This window comes from Cervus elaphus, chromosome 7 (genome assembly GCF_910594005.1).
Source record: "Cervus elaphus chromosome 7, mCerEla1.1, whole genome shotgun sequence".
NCBI classification, from domain to species: Eukaryota; Metazoa; Chordata; class Mammalia; order Artiodactyla; family Cervidae; genus Cervus; species Cervus elaphus.
Genome location: NC_057821.1, coordinates 50,602,989 through 50,619,433, shown reverse-complemented (window position 1 = coordinate 50,619,433; position 16,445 = coordinate 50,602,989). Strand labels below are relative to the sequence as shown.

Sequence of the window (16,445 nt, the reverse complement as noted above, 5' to 3'; positions counted from 1 at the left end):
TGGGAGGAACACCCTGGGTCCTCCCTTCCCAGACCTCATTCCTGGGCACGTCACCGCCACCCTCACCGCCCCACCCAGGACCTCTTACCCCTTTCTGAGTCACACTGCTATTGCTTTGTTCTGAGTCTCAGGGAATCTGACCCCTATCATCTGACTTGCTTCTTTAGTGTCTCTTTAGGGCCACCTGGTCCTTTCCTCTGCGTCATAAATCCACATTAGGACCGAACCGGGTTTTTAGAGAGAAACCTCTTTGTGAAACAGAAGCTTTCAATCTGTGTAGTGTCAAAACAAAATTCCTTGGTCTGGGAAAAACCCTCCCTACGGCCACACTTGAGGCCCCACTTTTCTGCCGTGTGACACGCAGGCTGGTGGTGAGAGATTAGTGAGCCGGAGGAGGGTCCCGGCCGTCTGATGGGGCTGCAGGGCCAAGCGCTCCTCTGGGACTCACACATCCTTCATCTCCGCTCCGGGTGCCGTTTCGGGGGCTTGCCCTCACTGGGGTGGTGCTGGGTCAGCCTGGTGATGCAGGAACCTCCTGGTTCGTCAACGTTCATTTGTAACCGTCAGCCTGGTGTGTCTTTCAGTGTTGCCGACACTGGGACACCTTCCTGGGCTCGGGGCCCCTCCTCCCGGCCCCCTCCTGTTTCTCTCCAGAAGCTGAAACACTTGAGGACAGGGGTGCGTGGAGCAGGGGAGCCGACTGCCCAGCTCTTTACGTGCGGAACCCCGGAACCCCCGGGCGCCTTCCTGGGTTCCGTGTGCTGGGTGCAGGCCCTTCCCGATCTGGCCTGGTGTGGATTTCAAGGCTCCTTCCTGCCACTGTCTTCTCTTCAATCCCCTGCGGGACACATCCCCCCGTCCCCACCCTCTTCCTCTCGGGACCTCCCAGGTCATTTTCAGATGACCTGTTCTCTGACATCTCTGGGAAAATCCACATCTAAAATGCTATTTCCCTCTATGTCTGGCTGAAGCTTTAACATTTGTACATAATTGCATCACACAGGAAACCTCACGATTGCTTTAGAAATATGTCCAGATACTGCAGTTGGGGGTACAGACACAAAATCAAATCAAGGAGAATGAGGCTGTCCTAAGGCCGGTCACCTAGTAGGGAACACGGAGGCTCCTCCATAAAGTCTGTACACAGTGACATGTCTGCCAGGGACTTTCTTGGGGAATCTGTGTGTGGCTGCCACCATCTAGATGTTTTCTCATAACACTAGGAAGTACCTGTGAGCACTTCTGGTCTCCTCATCACCTGTGAGGCACCTCAGCTTGGAGGTCGTGTCCTCAGCCAGGCGCCCAGCGCCCAGCCCAGGGCCACGCTCGTGGGAGACGCCGAGACGTCCCAGCTGCTTGAGTTGACACACTTCATTATGCAAGGATGCAGCCCTCATGGAGGAAACAAGTTTAGAGGGAGAAAGGTCTTCAGAGTTATGGAAGAAACAAGTTTAGAGAGATGAAGGTCTTCAAAGTTATGGAAGAAAATAGTTTAGAGGGGCAAAGGTCTTCAACGTTAAGGACAAAACATGTTTAGAAGGAGAAAGCTCTCCAATTATGGAAGAAGTTTAATGGGAGAAAGGTCTTCAAAGCTAAGGAAAAAACCAGTTTAGGGGGAGTAAGGTCTTCAAAGTTAAGGGAAAAAAGAGGTGAGAGGGGTAAAGGCCTTCAAAGTTCTGAAACCTTTGCAGAACAGGGCCATGCTCAGCATTGCTCTTTGTAGGCTGCTGAGAAGTGGCATCTGAGAGCCGCAGGCAGAGCTTCAGGCACGGTCTTTTGCTAACAATACCCAGACAGGACTCACTGGGCTGAGAGTCAGGAGGCCAAGAGGGACAGACCTTGGTGGTGGTGGGAGATGGTGCTCTGACGGGTTACCCAGACCTCTTGGAGTGCACTTGCCAGAAACCAACTCTGTCTCTTCTCTAGAGCTGAAAGTCAGATCATGAAATCAAGACTTTGAAAAACACGGAAACCTCCTACCTTCTGGACTTTGTTGGAAAATTTCTGACATAGCTTCCAGAAAATCTCTTATAAGATAAGTGTTGATCGCATTGACACTATGGTTATACTCATTGCATTCCTGGGTTGGGAAGATCAATGCCTTGTTTTTCTTTTTTTGGGCAGGATCCTTCAGCTTCAACCAGATAGGGTAAAAGTAAACACATATGGAAAATTTAGTTGGAAAGATAACATTTCAAAATCTTTTGAGTTTTAATTGATTGTCAGAAGGATTTCAGGTCCCCTTTGTATCTCTGGGGCTTGCCTGGTGTCTCAGACAGTAAAGAACTGGCCTGTGATGGCAGATACGCAGGTTCCATCCCTAGGTCAGGAAGATTCCCTGCAGAAGCGAAAGGCTACCACTCCAGCATTCTGGCCTGCAGGATTCTATACATGAACCATACAGTCCATGGGGTCGCAGAGCCAGACACGACTGAGTGACTTTCACTCTCACCCCGCCGTGGCCCCAGCTTCTGTCCTCAGCTATGACTCTTTGACACACAGACGTGGCTGGGCTGGTGAATCCTGCATGCGGCTCCCAGCACCTACGTCCCATACCCTGCTCTCTTCCTGCTTGTCTCCTGGACACCTTCTCCTAATGCTCCTCAGACAACATGAGTCCTCTTGGACAGGAGATGTGCGCTTGATCCCTGGGTCGGGAAGTTCCGCTGGTGCAGGAAATGAAAAGCCTACGAGTGGATTTTCAGTCCATGATGGGCTACAGTCCATGGCGTCTCAAGGAGGCGGACACGACTGACGACTAAGCACAGAAATTCTGCACTAGAGCCCTGACGCTCCCCTTCCCCGCAGGCTCTTCCCAGTTAACACGTCACAACGAGCACAGGTACCTGAGGTAGACGAGTAAGTGGCACCTGCATCTCCAGCCCTTCCCTGGCCCCTTGCCCCCAGTCCACCTGGTCCTCACATCCTGTGATGCCCGCCGTCTCATCAGCTCTGGGCAGCACCCCGTCACTGCGGCGCTGCCCAGGCTCAGGCCCGCCAGGCTGTGCCCTGGTCCCCAGAGTCGCGTCCTCAGGGCCCCTGGGGCCTGTCCCACGGCACCCAGTCCCTCCACAGGGCCGGCGCTGGAGTCAGAACGGACACGGGAGGGAGGGGGGAGGAAACGGATGAAAGCAGGAATCATGTTACTCGTCCAGTCTGAAGCTCACAATGGTTCCCCATGCTGTGGTTCAGCACTCAGTCGTGTCCGACTCTTTGCGACCCCGAGGACTGCAGCCGCCAGGCTTCCCTGTCCATCGTCATCTCCCGGAGCTTGCTCAAACTCATGTCCATGGAGTCAATGATGCCGTCCAACCATCACATCCTCCGTCCTCGCCTTCTCCTCCGGCCTCCAGTCTTTCCCAGCATCAGGGTCTTTTCCAATGAGTCAGCTCTTCCCATCAGGTGACTAAGGTATGAGAGTTTCAGCTTCAGCATCAGTCCTTCCAGTGAATATTCAGGATTTGTTGCATTTAGGATTTTCTGGTTTGATTGCCTTGCACTTCAAGGGACTCTCAAGAGTCTTTTCCAACACCACAGCCCCATGACTGACAGACATAACGGCCTCCAGCTTCTCTCCCGTCCAGCCCTGCCCAATCCTTCCAGCCCTGCCTGCCGCACCTTGGCTGCTCCGGCCCACACCCTCTGCGGGGTCCTGAGTGTACCTCAGGGAGAGGGAGCCCTTTCCCACCAGTGACTCCGCCTGGTTGGTTCCTCCTCCACACTCCCCCTGGACCTCACCCCTCCCTCGGCCCGGCTCCTCTGTCACCCGGGAGCCAGCCCAAGCCCCACAGCATCACCAGCTCCGTCCTTCTGGCCCCATCGCGCCGGTCATGTGCCCATCAGAGCCGCCACCCGCTGCACCAAGACACAACCCCTTTCCCGTCTCTCTGAACAGACAGAAGAGGAAGGGCGTGTTTGATCACTTTCATCTCTCGCCTCTTTTGTGACCTGATAGAGTCCTGGGTACAATAAGCGTCCAACACATGGAGCCTGGGGTTTTCCAGCTCTGCTACCTAGCGGGCCTGTGGGGGAAGGAAGATGCTAAGATGCCTTTGCTCCATGTGCAGTCCTAACGGCGGCCCCGCCCTCGGGCATGGCCAGGTCCGGCCCGCCCCTCCCTCTCGGCCCCGCCCTGCGGCCCGGCCGCCCCGCCCCTCTGGCCCAGGTATTTGGGCCCTGCTAGCCGGGTCCCTGCGCAGCCCTCTCCTGCCTCCCTAGGTACGTGAGGGGCAGCAGGGCTGAGGCACCGGCCTGCGCCAGGCGGTAGGCGGGCGGGCCGGGCGGGGGCGCGCGCTGCGCTGGGCTTCCTTTCGGATCCAGTGGCCGCGGCGGACGTCACGACGCTGGGAGTGTGGATCCTGGACCCCGCGCCCGCTCGAGGTCCTCTGAAACTGTATGCTTCTTACTGGCATGTGCATTGAATGGAGAAGAGCTGTCTCTTAATATAAAAGTCCCACTAGATTGTTGATCGTTCTTTTTGATATCTGCAATGTCATGATAAACTGCTTAAAATTGGTCCCCCCCCCCCGTTTTTTTTTGTTTTTTTTTTTTTGTTTTTGTGATTACCACTTCTTTAATCTTCTTGTGATTGACTGGTAAGGACATTTATGTTATTACAAAGTGATCATGAAATTCAGCTTATGATTATGTGACGGGTTATTGTCAAATTCTCAGCTCAGGACAAATCAGAAGGATCTTAGTAAATGCTACCCAGTGTTTGGACATTTATTTCCCAGTTGACGGAGGAACCAGGTAATAAGCGAAGAAGTGGTTTTCAACGTGAAAGTGTTGTCTCACTCTGCTACAGAAATAGTCTGTAGGCTGGTGAGCATGTGTTCAGCTTCTGTCTCTGGTGTTGTTGTTCAGTCGCTGAGTCGTGTCTGGCTCTTTGCGACCCCATGGACTGCAGCCCGCCAGGCCTCCCTGTCCATCATCAACTCCCAGAGTTTATCCAAACTCATGTCCATTGAGTCAGTGATGCCATCCCACCAACTCATCCTCTGGCGTCCCCTTCTCACCCTGCCTTCACACATTTCCAGCATCAGGGTCTTTTCAAATGAGTCAATTCTTCCCATCCTGTAGCCAAAGAATTGAGTTCAACTTCTAATGAATATTCAGGACTGATTTCCCTTAGGAAGGACTGCTTGGACCTCCTTACTGTCCAAGAACTCTCAAGTGTCTTCTCCAGCACCGCAGTTCAAAAGCATCATTTCTTCGGCACTCAGATTTCTTTATAGTCCAACTTTCACATCCATACATGACTACTGGGAAAACCATAGCTTTGACAAGACAGATCTTTTTTGGTAAGTAATGTCTCTGCTTTTTAATATGCTGTCTAGGTTGTTCATGGCTTTTCTTCCAAGGAGCAACCATCTTTTAACTTCATGGCTGCCATCACCATCCACAGTGATTTTGGAGCCCAAAAAATAAAGTCAGCCACTGTTTCCACTGTTTCCCCATCTATGTGCCATGAAGTGATGGGACTAGACACCATGATCTTAGTATTCTGAATGTTGAGCTTTAAGCCAACTTTTTCACTCTCCTCTTTCACTTTCATCAAGAGGCTTTTTCGTTCTTCATTTTCTGCCATAAGGGTGGTGTCATCTGCATATCTGAGGTTCTTGATGTTTCTCCCAGCAGTCTTGATTCCAACTTGTGCTTAATCCAACCCTATATTTCTCATGATGTACTCTGCAAGTAAGTTGAATAAGCAGGGTTACAATATACAGCCTTGACGTTCTCCTTTCCCTATTTGGAACCAGTGTGTTGTTCCATATCCAATCTTTCACAGCATCTTCTTTTAGGATTTGAAATAGCTCAACTGGAATTCCATCACCTCCACTAGCTTTGTTGGTAGTGATGCTTCCTAAGGCCCACTTGACTTCACATTCCAGGAAGCCTGACTCTAGGTGAGTGATCATACCATCGTGATTATCTCGGTCATGAAGATCTCTTTTGTGTAGTTCTGTATATTCTTGCCACCTCTTCTTAATGTCTCCTGCGTCTGTTAGGTCCATAGCATTTCTGATCTTTATTGTGCCCATCTTCGCTTGAAATGTTCCTTTGAAAGAAGTGAAAGTGAAGCCGCTCAGTCGTGTCCTCCTCTTTCCGACCCCTTGGACTGTAGCCTACCAGGCTCCTTGGTCCATGGGAGTTTCCAGGCATGAATACTGGAGTGGGTTGCCATTTCCTTTCCCAGTGGATCTTCCCGACCTAGGGGTTGAACCTGGGTCTCCCACATTGCAGGCAGATGCTTTACTGACTGAGCTGCCAGGGAAGCCCCTTGGTATCTCTCACTTTCTTGAAGAGATCTCTAATCTTTCCCAATCTATTGTTTTTATGTATTTCCTTGCACTGGTCACTGAGGAAGGCTTTCTTGTCTCTCCTTGCTATTCCTTAGAACTCAAAGTTCAAGTGGCTGTATCTTTCCTTTTCTCCTTTGTTTTTCACTTCTCTTCTATTCACAGTGCTTTCTCAGGCAGCCTTTTTGCTCTTTTGCATTTCTTTTTCTTGGGGATGGCTTTGATCCCTGTCTCCTGTACAATATCATGAACCTCCATCCATAGTTCTTCAGGTACTCTGTCTATCAGATCTAATCCCTTGAATCTATTTATCACTTCCACTGTATAATCGTAAAGGATTTGATGTAGGTCATAACTGAAGGGTTTAGTGGTTTCCTTACTTTCTGCAATTTAAGTCTGAATTTGGCAATAAGGAGACCGTGATCTGAGACAAAGTCATCTCCTGGTCTTGTTTTTGCTGACTGTATAGAGCTTCTCCATTATTGGCTGCAAACAATATAATCAATCTGATTTTGGCATTGACCATCAAGTGATGTCCATGTGTAGAGTCCTCTCTTGTGTTGTTGGAAGAGGGTGTTTGCCATGAGCAGTGTGTTCTCTTGGCAAAACTCTATTAGCCTTTGCCTTGCTTCATACTGAAAGGAGGGGATCACAGATCCCGTGGGACCACCCACACTCTACCTTGCCTGCCGCCAGACCAGGAGGCTCCTCCATTTGCTGGTTCTTTAGCCAAAAAAAAAAAAAACTGCTCTCCCCTAGATCACTCACATCCTGCCATGTAAACAATTTCCAACCTTGTTTTGTGTTTTCTCCTCAATATAACGAACATCCCAGAATTGTCAGGCATTTGTGGAAAGCCTGTGGATGAAAGAGATCCAAATATTATAAACACCAACCACAGCAACAAAAAACCCAGGAGAAGAGAAATGTTTCAAGGAGCAGAAGACAACCCAGCAGACTGTGTTGACACTCTCCAGGGAACTGGAGCAGAGAGCAGGAAAGAGCGGGAGAGGACAGGGAGTCTCTAGCAATTAGGGATAAAATGGCTAAGGTTGGAGAAGAGCAGCAGAAAAATTGGAAGAGAAAGTCAAGTGGGTCTTCCAGAAAATGAAGAAAACACCATGGAGATGGAAAATGCAGGAGAGGAGGGCAGATGACTGCAGAGCTCTCTGCCCGCAGCAGGCAGCCACGCCTTCCCAAGTGCGCTGCAGATAACAGCTTCTGCGCGTGCCGGGAGGAGGTGCAGAAAAGAAGAGCCCGTCCACAGGGGTGACAAGGGCCTTAAAAGTGCCCATAGGGGAAGGGAAGTTCCTTGAGTTGCCAGAATCAGAGAATCTCAGTCTATTCTGACTCCTTGCGACCCCATGGACTGTAACTTGCCAGGCTCCTCTCTCATGGACAGAGAATTCTCCAGGCAAGAATACTTGAGGGGGTTATCATGTCCTTCTCCAAGGCAACCAACTCCAGTATTCTTGCCTGGAAAATCCATGGACAGAGGGGCCAGAAGGGCCAGAAGGATGTAGTTCATGGAATCACAAAAGAGTCGGACACGACTTAGCTACTAACCAAGTTGGATATTAAAGATGGAAGAGAATGTGTGGGGGGAGTGTTTCCTCTCCTCTACATTCTTCCTGGCTGGTCTAGTAATTAAACTGACCTAAGACAAATCAATAGCAGAAAACCAGCCCCACTGAATTTTGTGCATATGGTAACCTCGAAGATACAAGACTCAAAAAGGGACAAGGCAGGCTGTGTGTGTGTGAAGATTTGACAAAACAAGGGGGTTGTGCTTGGGTAGCAAGTTCGTGAAGTGACAGGGTTTGCTGGTTTCTGTTCAGCCTTTTCAGCCTTGCGTTCCCCTCTTTGGCCGTAAAGATGTCTCTCTACCTCCTGGTCCAGGGAGGGTATTTGCACATGGAGATTTATTTTCAGCTTTCAGGGGGAGCAGAAGAAGGGCAGAAATGGTTTTGCAACAGCTGTTTCTCAAGTCTCCTTAATTCAGAGCAATCACTGTGCTACAGTGGAGTGTTGTGGGGTGAGCTGCCCTGCACCCCATCAGGAGCACAGATTTCCTGGTGCCTCCCCGTCCTCATGCAGGGAGCTGACGCAGGGCCCGGAGCGGGGCTGCCAGCCTGCACGCCCTGCGGCTTCGGGCCCTTTCCTCGGGCTCACCTGCTCTCTTTTCCCAGGTCGGTGTCTATCACGGATGCTGCTTTCTGGTGAAGAGCTGGGGTCTCTCAGCTCTCATCCCTTCCCACCACACACAAAAGGCCCTGAATGCTTGCCCATTCCTGCCCCTCCCCACAGTGTCCTGTTCTGGACCAGACACCCTGTGTGACGGGGCTGTGACCTCCGAGGCCGGGCCCTGCAGGTGGACTTGGGCGCGTCCCAAGGCCCTTGTCCCGATCGGGTGACAGGGCCTGGGCAGGGTCAGCAGGGGAAACCCCGAGGACACCGAGTTTTGGGCGTGTACCTGTTTGCTCATCAAAGCAGAGCGTTAGCACTCACAACAGTTAGAGCAGATGAGACGAGGTCGACCTGTGGCCTGAATTTACGTGACACTGGTTTTAAATCCATCCTTTCAGACTCGCCACCATGGATGCGCTGTCAGAAGCAAACGGCACCTTTGCCTTGACCCTTCTGAAAAAGCTGGGTGAAGACAACTCGAAAAATGTGTTTATCTCACCCCTAAGCATCTCCTCTGCCCTGGCCATGGTCCTCATGGGGGCCAGGGGCAACACCGCAGCCCAGATGTCCCAGGTACGTTCGGGAAGCCGGTTCTCGCTGGCAGCCTACGGTGTTTCTTTGGCTGGTGAGACGGTGTCCACAATCCGAATCCCAGAGGCCTTGCTCGAAAGACAGGCCTCGCTCCAACGACTGCCCCTTCCTGGGCCTCCCTCCCTTCTCTGGCTGTTGGCCTGGGGCTCCTGACTGCGCAGCACCCGATTCCAGCAGGACAGGCTTGAATGAGCAAGCGTTCATCGAGCCTCTGCTCGGACCCGCTGCCCAAGGCCCTGCTGGCCGAGGCCCGTCCTGCCGAGAGGCCCAGAGCCAGCCCCAGGCGGGCTGCACAGGGTGTGGACGTCAGCTCCTGGGCCACAGTGGTGGCGGGGCGCTGACCTCTGCCCCGTGGGGGTCATAGCCCTCCCTCATGGGGGTGCCCTTACCCCTCCCAGGGCCTGGGGTCCAGAGGGTCTCCAGGTTTAACAGAGTCCTGATCCCCCTCCTTGAGCCTGGGCCTTGAGTTTGACCTCTGCCCTAAGGCCATCACTTTCAGGGTCCTCTGGAGCTGGAGAGGCTGGGAGTGAGAAGCATTTGCACTCTCCACCCAGCAAGTGTTAGGACGCAAATACGGGGGTGCTCACGCTCAGTTGTGACCGGCGCTTTGTGACCCGTGGACTCTGGCCCTCCAGGTGCCTCTGTCCATGGGATTCTCCAGAGAGAACACGGGCGTGGGTTGCCATGTCCTCCTCCAGGGGATCTTCCCGGCCCAGGGATCGAACCCGCGAGTCTTGAGTCTCCTGCACCGGCAGGTGGATCCTTTATCACTGCACCACCTGGGAGACGCACGTGTTCCCTTTAAGTTCTGCCTGAAAAGGGAGCAGTCCCCTCTGGTGCTCATCACTGACTCCCCTCCCGCTTCCCAGGCTCTGAAGGGGCCGCCCTCTCTCTGGGCACCTCCTGTGCAGGTTCCGATTCTGGGGGGAGGGCCGGCCTTCCCGCCCTGGATGGGAGTCTCTCCAGGGCTCCTGCCCGAGCTCCTCTCCTCCAGCAGTGGTGCCCCGGGGCCTCAGGCCTTGGTTGTCTGGACCTTCTCTCTGTGGCTCCCGTCAAACTGCCCTTGACCAGGAATGACCGGGACCGGGCCTCAGACTCTGCGTCCTGGCCGCACGGTGCCCGCTGGGCTCCTGTGATCCAGGAGTGGCCCCGGTCCCGCGAGGACCTCTCCTCTGTGTGACCGCTCTCCCGCATTGTCACGAGGCCCCAGCAGGATGGCTGGGCGTTTCTGCACCCTGGCAACAGGGGGCAAGACAGCGAACATGGAGTTGCCAGGCCTTTACGAAGGCCCAGGCCCAGAAGAGCCACTTCTGTGTCCCGCTGGTCGGAGCCCGGCCCGAGGCCAGTCCTGACCCAAAGCCGTGGCCTGTTTGTGCAGAGACGGGAGGCCTGTCCGCCGGCCCTGTCTGCAGGCAGACCGCGAGCGCAGGGCACTGGGCTCGCCGAGGGGCACTTCTGCGCCCGCTGCCACTGTCTGTCCCCGCGGGAGGCAGGCTGGGGGGCTCCCAGAGGCCTTGTGCCTTTATTTGGGTGAGTCTTGCTTTAAGCTGCGGGGAGGGTCAGTGCGGTTCTTAGGCTGCCTTCAGTTTGGTGTTCATTTCCTGTAGTCAGGGCGTACTGCAGTTGTGGGTTTTTATGTGTTTTTGATCAGACGCTCTCTCTAAGCACGAGCAGTGGCGGAGGTGAAGATGTCCACCAGGGTTTTCAGAACCTTCTCAGCGAAGTTAACAGGACCGGCACCCAGTACTTGCTCAGAACCGCCAACAGGCTCTTTGGAGAGAAGACTTACGATTTCCTCTCGGTAAGTCATACTCGCGTTTTCCCGAAGCAGATAGAGACTGAGGTTGTGAGGAGGCGGGAGCTGGGCCTTGTGGTGCAGCTGAGGCCCTATGGGCTGAGACCCACACGGTGGGCGGGGTGTGGGACTCCAGTCATGACCTCAGGCTTCCTGGAACCGATCGGTCATTGCCTGTAAGAGGAGGCATTGTTCACATGTGACAGCATTGTTTACATGTTCGTGAAGCTTCGATGAGATGATTGTCAGAGAACTAACACGGATCATACCACAGTTGCAGATGAGTTGGCCCAAACAAAGAAGTGATCGAATAGAATATTTCTGATGTTGTTTTTCACATGTTAGAAGTTTTTTGTGCATTGTGAGACTTGTTCAATATTTTTACACATGTCAATATTTTGATTATCTCTTCCTATGTAGAATTTTTTTTTAATTTTTTTCTTTTTTACTCTGGTTCTATTTAATTGCAGTGCCTTCATGATTTTTAAAACTTTTTAATAAACAGCTCAGTAATCTCTGATTGTGTCCTTATTATATAAAATGCAGACAAAGCCAGAGTCCTCCCACACTCTCTTCCACGCCCTGGTCCCCATGCCCAGTATGAGGGCTTGTACCCTGTGCAAAGAGAAAGTCTCTGCATCTCAGGACATGTGTGTCTGTTGCTGTTCAGTCACTTGGTCATGTCCAACTCTTTTGGAACCCATGGACTGTAGCCCACCAGGCTCCTCTGTCCATGGGATTGTCCAGGCAAGAATACTGGAGCGGGTTGTCATTTCCTTCTCCAGGGGATCTTCCCCACACAGAGATCAAGCCCACATCTCCAACACTGGCAGGCAGATATTTTACCACTGTGCCACCTGGGAAGCCTGTGATTTTAATGTCATTTATTCACTGTAGCTAAAAATTGAGAAACCGGATTGAAGGTTAATTCCTCACATCGTTTGTACATTCCACAAGAAACCTTCAAATGATCAGTGTTGAGGTTTGGCGCCGTGAAGAAGTGAGCTGTTGGCGTGGTCTGTTTCTGTAGCCATGTGATTCTGTCACTCCGTCTCTCCTAGTCTTTCAGAGATGCCTGCCGCATATTCTACCAAGCAGAGATGGAAGAGCTGGACTTTGTCAGCACTACGGAGGAGTCCAGGAAGCACATAAACACCTGGGTAGCCGAAAAGACAGAAGGTGAGGACATGTCAGTACTTCTGTTTGCATAGTATTTGAATCAGTCTTGTTATCCATCAGTTCCTTCCCAAGACCAGCAAATGTCAACAGGAATGGCTTTTTTCTATGAATAACTGTAACTTTCAAAATCCACTCCTGAAATGTAATCAGGAATCAATTTCTCTAGCTTTCCCCCCTCCTCATCAGTATTTGGTGCACCTCTTCCAGAGCAAACACACTTTGATTTTTTGCTGGTGCAGTAATGTTCATATAGTCTGCCTTCGCACAAAGGGCGGAAGGGAAACTCTGGACGCGGGCTCCACCCCCCTGCCTGTCCAGCGGAGCTCATGTTCTGCGGGTCGCTGATCATCACTGCAGGACACTGGGTCAAGCCCCGGTCCACCTGCGGTTCTTCGTTCTCATGCTCACCACGCTGGCTTCGACCTCTCCCCTTCAGGACAGTCCCCTCACGTTGTAGACCGAAGATTCCTTTTTCTGTCACTGTGAATTATCCTTCCCTTATGATTTCTTCATTTTATGTGTTTTATGCAACTCATCGTATCTTTCTGAGCAGAGATTTTAAGGTTTTGGTCGCTGATTTTGCTTTACGGGCCAGGCTGCCTGTACGGGTTTCCCTGGTGGGTCCATGGTAAAGAATTCACCTGACAATGCAGGAGAGGCGGGTTGGATCCCTGGGTGAGAAAGATGCTCTGGAGGAGGAAATAGCAACCTGCTCCAGTTCTTGCCTGGGAAATCCGATGGACGCATGAGCCTGGTGGGCTACAGCCCATGGGGTCACAGAGAGTCGGACACAGCTTAGCGAGTGAACAGACAACTCACTGTCCATGGTTGTCTGGGGGACAGTGAGCCCTCTGGTCAGTGCCTGACTCCTCCAGGGGACGGGCCAGTAAATACTGTGCCCAGCACCTTCCCCAGGAAACCCTGCTAGCTCACTGGCTCTTTAATTCTGCTTTGCAGGTAAAATTAGAGACTTGCTCTCTGCAAATTCAGTTGACCCCATGACTCGTCTGGTTCTCGTGAATGCCATCTACTTCAAAGGAAACTGGGCTAAACAGTTTAACAAACAGCACACCGTGGAAAGGCCATTCCATGTCAGCGAGGTGAACAAGAATGTTTCATGAATTGAAGGAGGTTCTTGGAAACGGTCCCTGGTGTCCCCTTGGTTTATGGAGCGTGTGAGCAGGCTGACCTCAAGGAACCTGTGCCTCTTGTGGCCGTCGTGTCCGAGATGTGGATCCGGGCAAACCCTGGCTTCCTCTCCTCTGCTCCTCCTCTGCTGTATCATCGGGGGGGTCTGTGCGGGGGTGTTCTGTCTTGTATCACACATCCCATGGGTCTTTGGGCCTCCTAAAACTCCAAGATCCGGGTCAAACTCGAGACCATGGCTATGAAGCTCCATGGGCCTGGATCCTACCGTCCGTCCCCATCCCATCAGTAGCTACCGGCACAGACGCCTTTCTCTGCAGGGCCGTCCAGAAGCCTCCTAGCGGTCTCCCCAGCCCGGGTTCCTGGTTCCTGTGTCCCTCCTCTGAGCTCTCGCAGAGCCCGGGCCTCTCCCAGTGGCTGATCTCCCAGAGCCCCTCGGGCCCGGGTGCAGGACCAGGGAGGTTACTTGGAAGTTTTCCTGATGACCCAGGCTGGGCTGAGCGTGGCGGGGTAGGAAGCACAAGTCAGACTGTATTGTATGTTCATTAATAGCATGTGTTGATTCTCGGCCGTGCCGGCTCTCCTGGCCGCAGCCTCTCCTGCAGCTGCCGTGGCAGAGGCCCTCTGGGCTCCGTGCTGGGGCTCCTCCTGCTGGCGCTTCTCTTGGGGCCGAGCTCGGGCTCCAGGCCCGTGACCTCAGGAGCTGCGGTCCCGGGCTCTCAGCCCAGGCTCAGTAGCTGTGGCCTGAGGGCTTAGAGCCCCAGGGCTGTGGGGTCTTCCCAGACCAGGGGTGGAGCCTGTGTCTCCTGCATTGGAGGTGGATTATTTACCCCGAGCCACCAGGAAAGCCCTGATGTCTTCAAAGAAGAGCCAACATGGTTTGTTCATGAGTCAGCTGTGGGGTGGGGGGACAGGGGCCCAGGACACTCCAGGGTTGACTGGGGAGGAGTGGTGTCACCATGAGCAGAGATGGGAAAGTATAGATGGAGCAGGTGTGGGGGGAACCGAGCCGCCAGTGTGGAAGCCGACACGAGGCTCCTTTGTATCCAGATGCAGATGTCAGGTAGGCAGGAGCCGGGGAGAGGTCCTGCTGGGAATGTCCGTGCGGAGCCCTCCTGGGTCAGCAGGAGAAGAGAAGCCTGAGGCCTGAGAGCTGGGAACCTGGGGGCGGGAGCTGGAGCCGAGCAGATAGCTGACGACGCGGAGCTGGGCTGGGTCTGGAAGACAAGACAGAGTGTGTGTGCCCAGGTGGCCGTCTCTGATGACTCGTCCAGAGTGTCCAGGGGTTTCGTTTCCACTTAAGGTTTAATCCTTTCCTTTATAGGACGTGGAGAAACCTGTGCAAATGATGTTCATGAAATCCACCTTTAAAATGACCTACATTGAAGAGATAAGCACCCAGATTCTGGTGCTTCCCTATGTCGGCCAAGAAATCAACATGGTCATCCTGCTGCCCAGTAAAACCACTGACTTGAACACGGTAACTGGGAAGCCATGGCCCCGGGGCCCGGGGTCTCATCCGGATCGCTGCCAGTCACTGGGCTCCGGGAAATCGTGTGCAGCCGACAGGCCGCCCCGGGCCCACGGGGCACAGAGTGTGGGTCACAGGGGACGGTCCCCGGGGCAGTGCTGCTGCAGACCCTGAGATCTTCTACCTTCTCCTGCAGGTGGAGAAGGCCCTGACCTACGAGAAATTCATCGCATGGACGAAGCCGGACGTGCTGGCTGAGGATGAGGTGGTGGTGTTCCTGCCCCGATTCACGCTGGAGGAGAGTTACGACATGGAGGGGGTCCTCCGAGACCTGGGCATGACCGACGCCTTCGACGCGGCCCTGGCCGACTTCACAGGGATGTCATACGGGCTAGATTTGCACCTCTCCAAGGTCATGCACAAGTCCTTCGTGGAGGTCACCGAGGAGGGCACGGAGGCTGCGGCCGCCACGAGGGCTGGGCCCGTGATGCGCTGCCTGCGGATCGTGCCCCAGTTCTGTGCAGACCGGCCCTTCCTCTTCTTCATCCAGCACGGCAAGACTGGGGCCATCCTGTTCTGCGGCCGCTTCTGCTCGCCGTGACGGGGTCGTGGAGGTGCCCTGGTGCTCCTCACCGCTCTCCCCGATGTCTGGAAGAGCTGCAACCCCAGTGACCTTGGCGAAGGTCCACAAATAAAGGGCTGATGGAGACCGCCTGTGTGTGTGTGTGTTTGTGTGCCTGTGTGGTCTTGTGTCCCGCGCCTTCTCGGAGCTGCAGCCACCATCGGAGGCAGGCGCTCGGTGGTCATGCCGGCAGGAAGCACGGCTGCCTGCTCTCTGGGCCCGCCCTCCGCCCGCCCCGTCCAGGCCCTCGGGGAGAGCGCTGTCTGCTCCGGGCCTGGAAGGATGAGCGGGCCTTCCCTGTCTCCTCTGCACAGTGGCCTCCCCCTGAGAAGAGAGCGAAGCAGGGGCTACAGCAGCCGCAGGGAGGGGGAGCAGGCCTCAGAGACCCCCGAACCTGAGCCCTCCAGAAACCAGCAGAAGAGGGGAGGGCCGTGACCCAGACCGGGAGACGTCCGTCCCCGAACCACTGCGTCGGCGTTGGAGGGTCTGTGGTCAGAGGCCTGTTCTAGTGCTTGCCGTCCACGCTCCCTGAGCATTCAGTTGCCCCCAGGGGTCAGCGATGAGCAGACAGTTCCTGTTCAGGAGAAGGAGGCCTTCAGACCACGTCATGATGCGTGCCGGGTGACCTTCCATCCTGCCGCTGGTACTGGAGAAAAAGAGGCGGCTAAGGTTTCAACCAGTGCATCCCAAAGGAGATCAGTCCTGAGTGTTCACTGGAAGGACTGATGCTGAAGCTGAAGCTCCAATGCTTTGGCCACCTGATGCGAAGTGTGGATTCATTTGGAAAGACCTTGATGCTGGGACAGATTAAAGGCAGGACGAGAAGGGGCTGACAGAGAATGAGATGATTGGATGCCATCACTGACTCAATGGACATGAGTCCGAGTAAACTCCGGGAGTTGGTGATGGACAGGGAGGCCTGGCGTGCTGCAGTCCGTGGGGTTGCAATAGTCGGACACGACTGAGCGACTGAGCTGCACGAAGGTTCCTGCAGCCGCCCGAGCTCCCTGCTGAGACGTGGGGCCGGCGCCCGGCCGATGCTGAGGTTCTGGTGGAGAGCGGTGAGGCATCCACTGGCCTCCCTGCGGCGTCATCCGGAGCTGGGCTCCCTCAAACCTAATGGTGTGACCCACATTCTCAGCCTGCCTCTGG

General features: G+C 53.9%; 1 protein-coding gene across 1 annotated transcript in view; it reads left to right on the top strand.

Annotated features, from left to right (window-relative positions):
• Positions 1-15,374, top strand: part of LOC122697669 (serpin B6-like) — a 50,130-nt gene extending 34,756 nt beyond the window's left edge. The window contains exons 1-6 of the mRNA XM_043908662.1: positions 8,856-9,062; positions 10,732-10,881; positions 11,937-12,054; positions 13,012-13,154; positions 14,525-14,680; positions 14,868-15,374. Coding sequence (XP_043764597.1) covers positions 8,898-9,062; positions 10,732-10,881; positions 11,937-12,054; positions 13,012-13,154; positions 14,525-14,680; positions 14,868-15,272 — 1,137 coding nt within the window. The 5' untranslated portion in view covers positions 8,856-8,897 and the 3' untranslated portion in view covers positions 15,273-15,374. Of the gene's footprint in view, positions 9,063-10,731; positions 10,882-11,936; positions 12,055-13,011; positions 13,155-14,524; positions 14,681-14,867 lie in introns of the transcript that reaches the window.
• Positions 15,375-16,445: the final 1,071 nt, after the last annotated feature.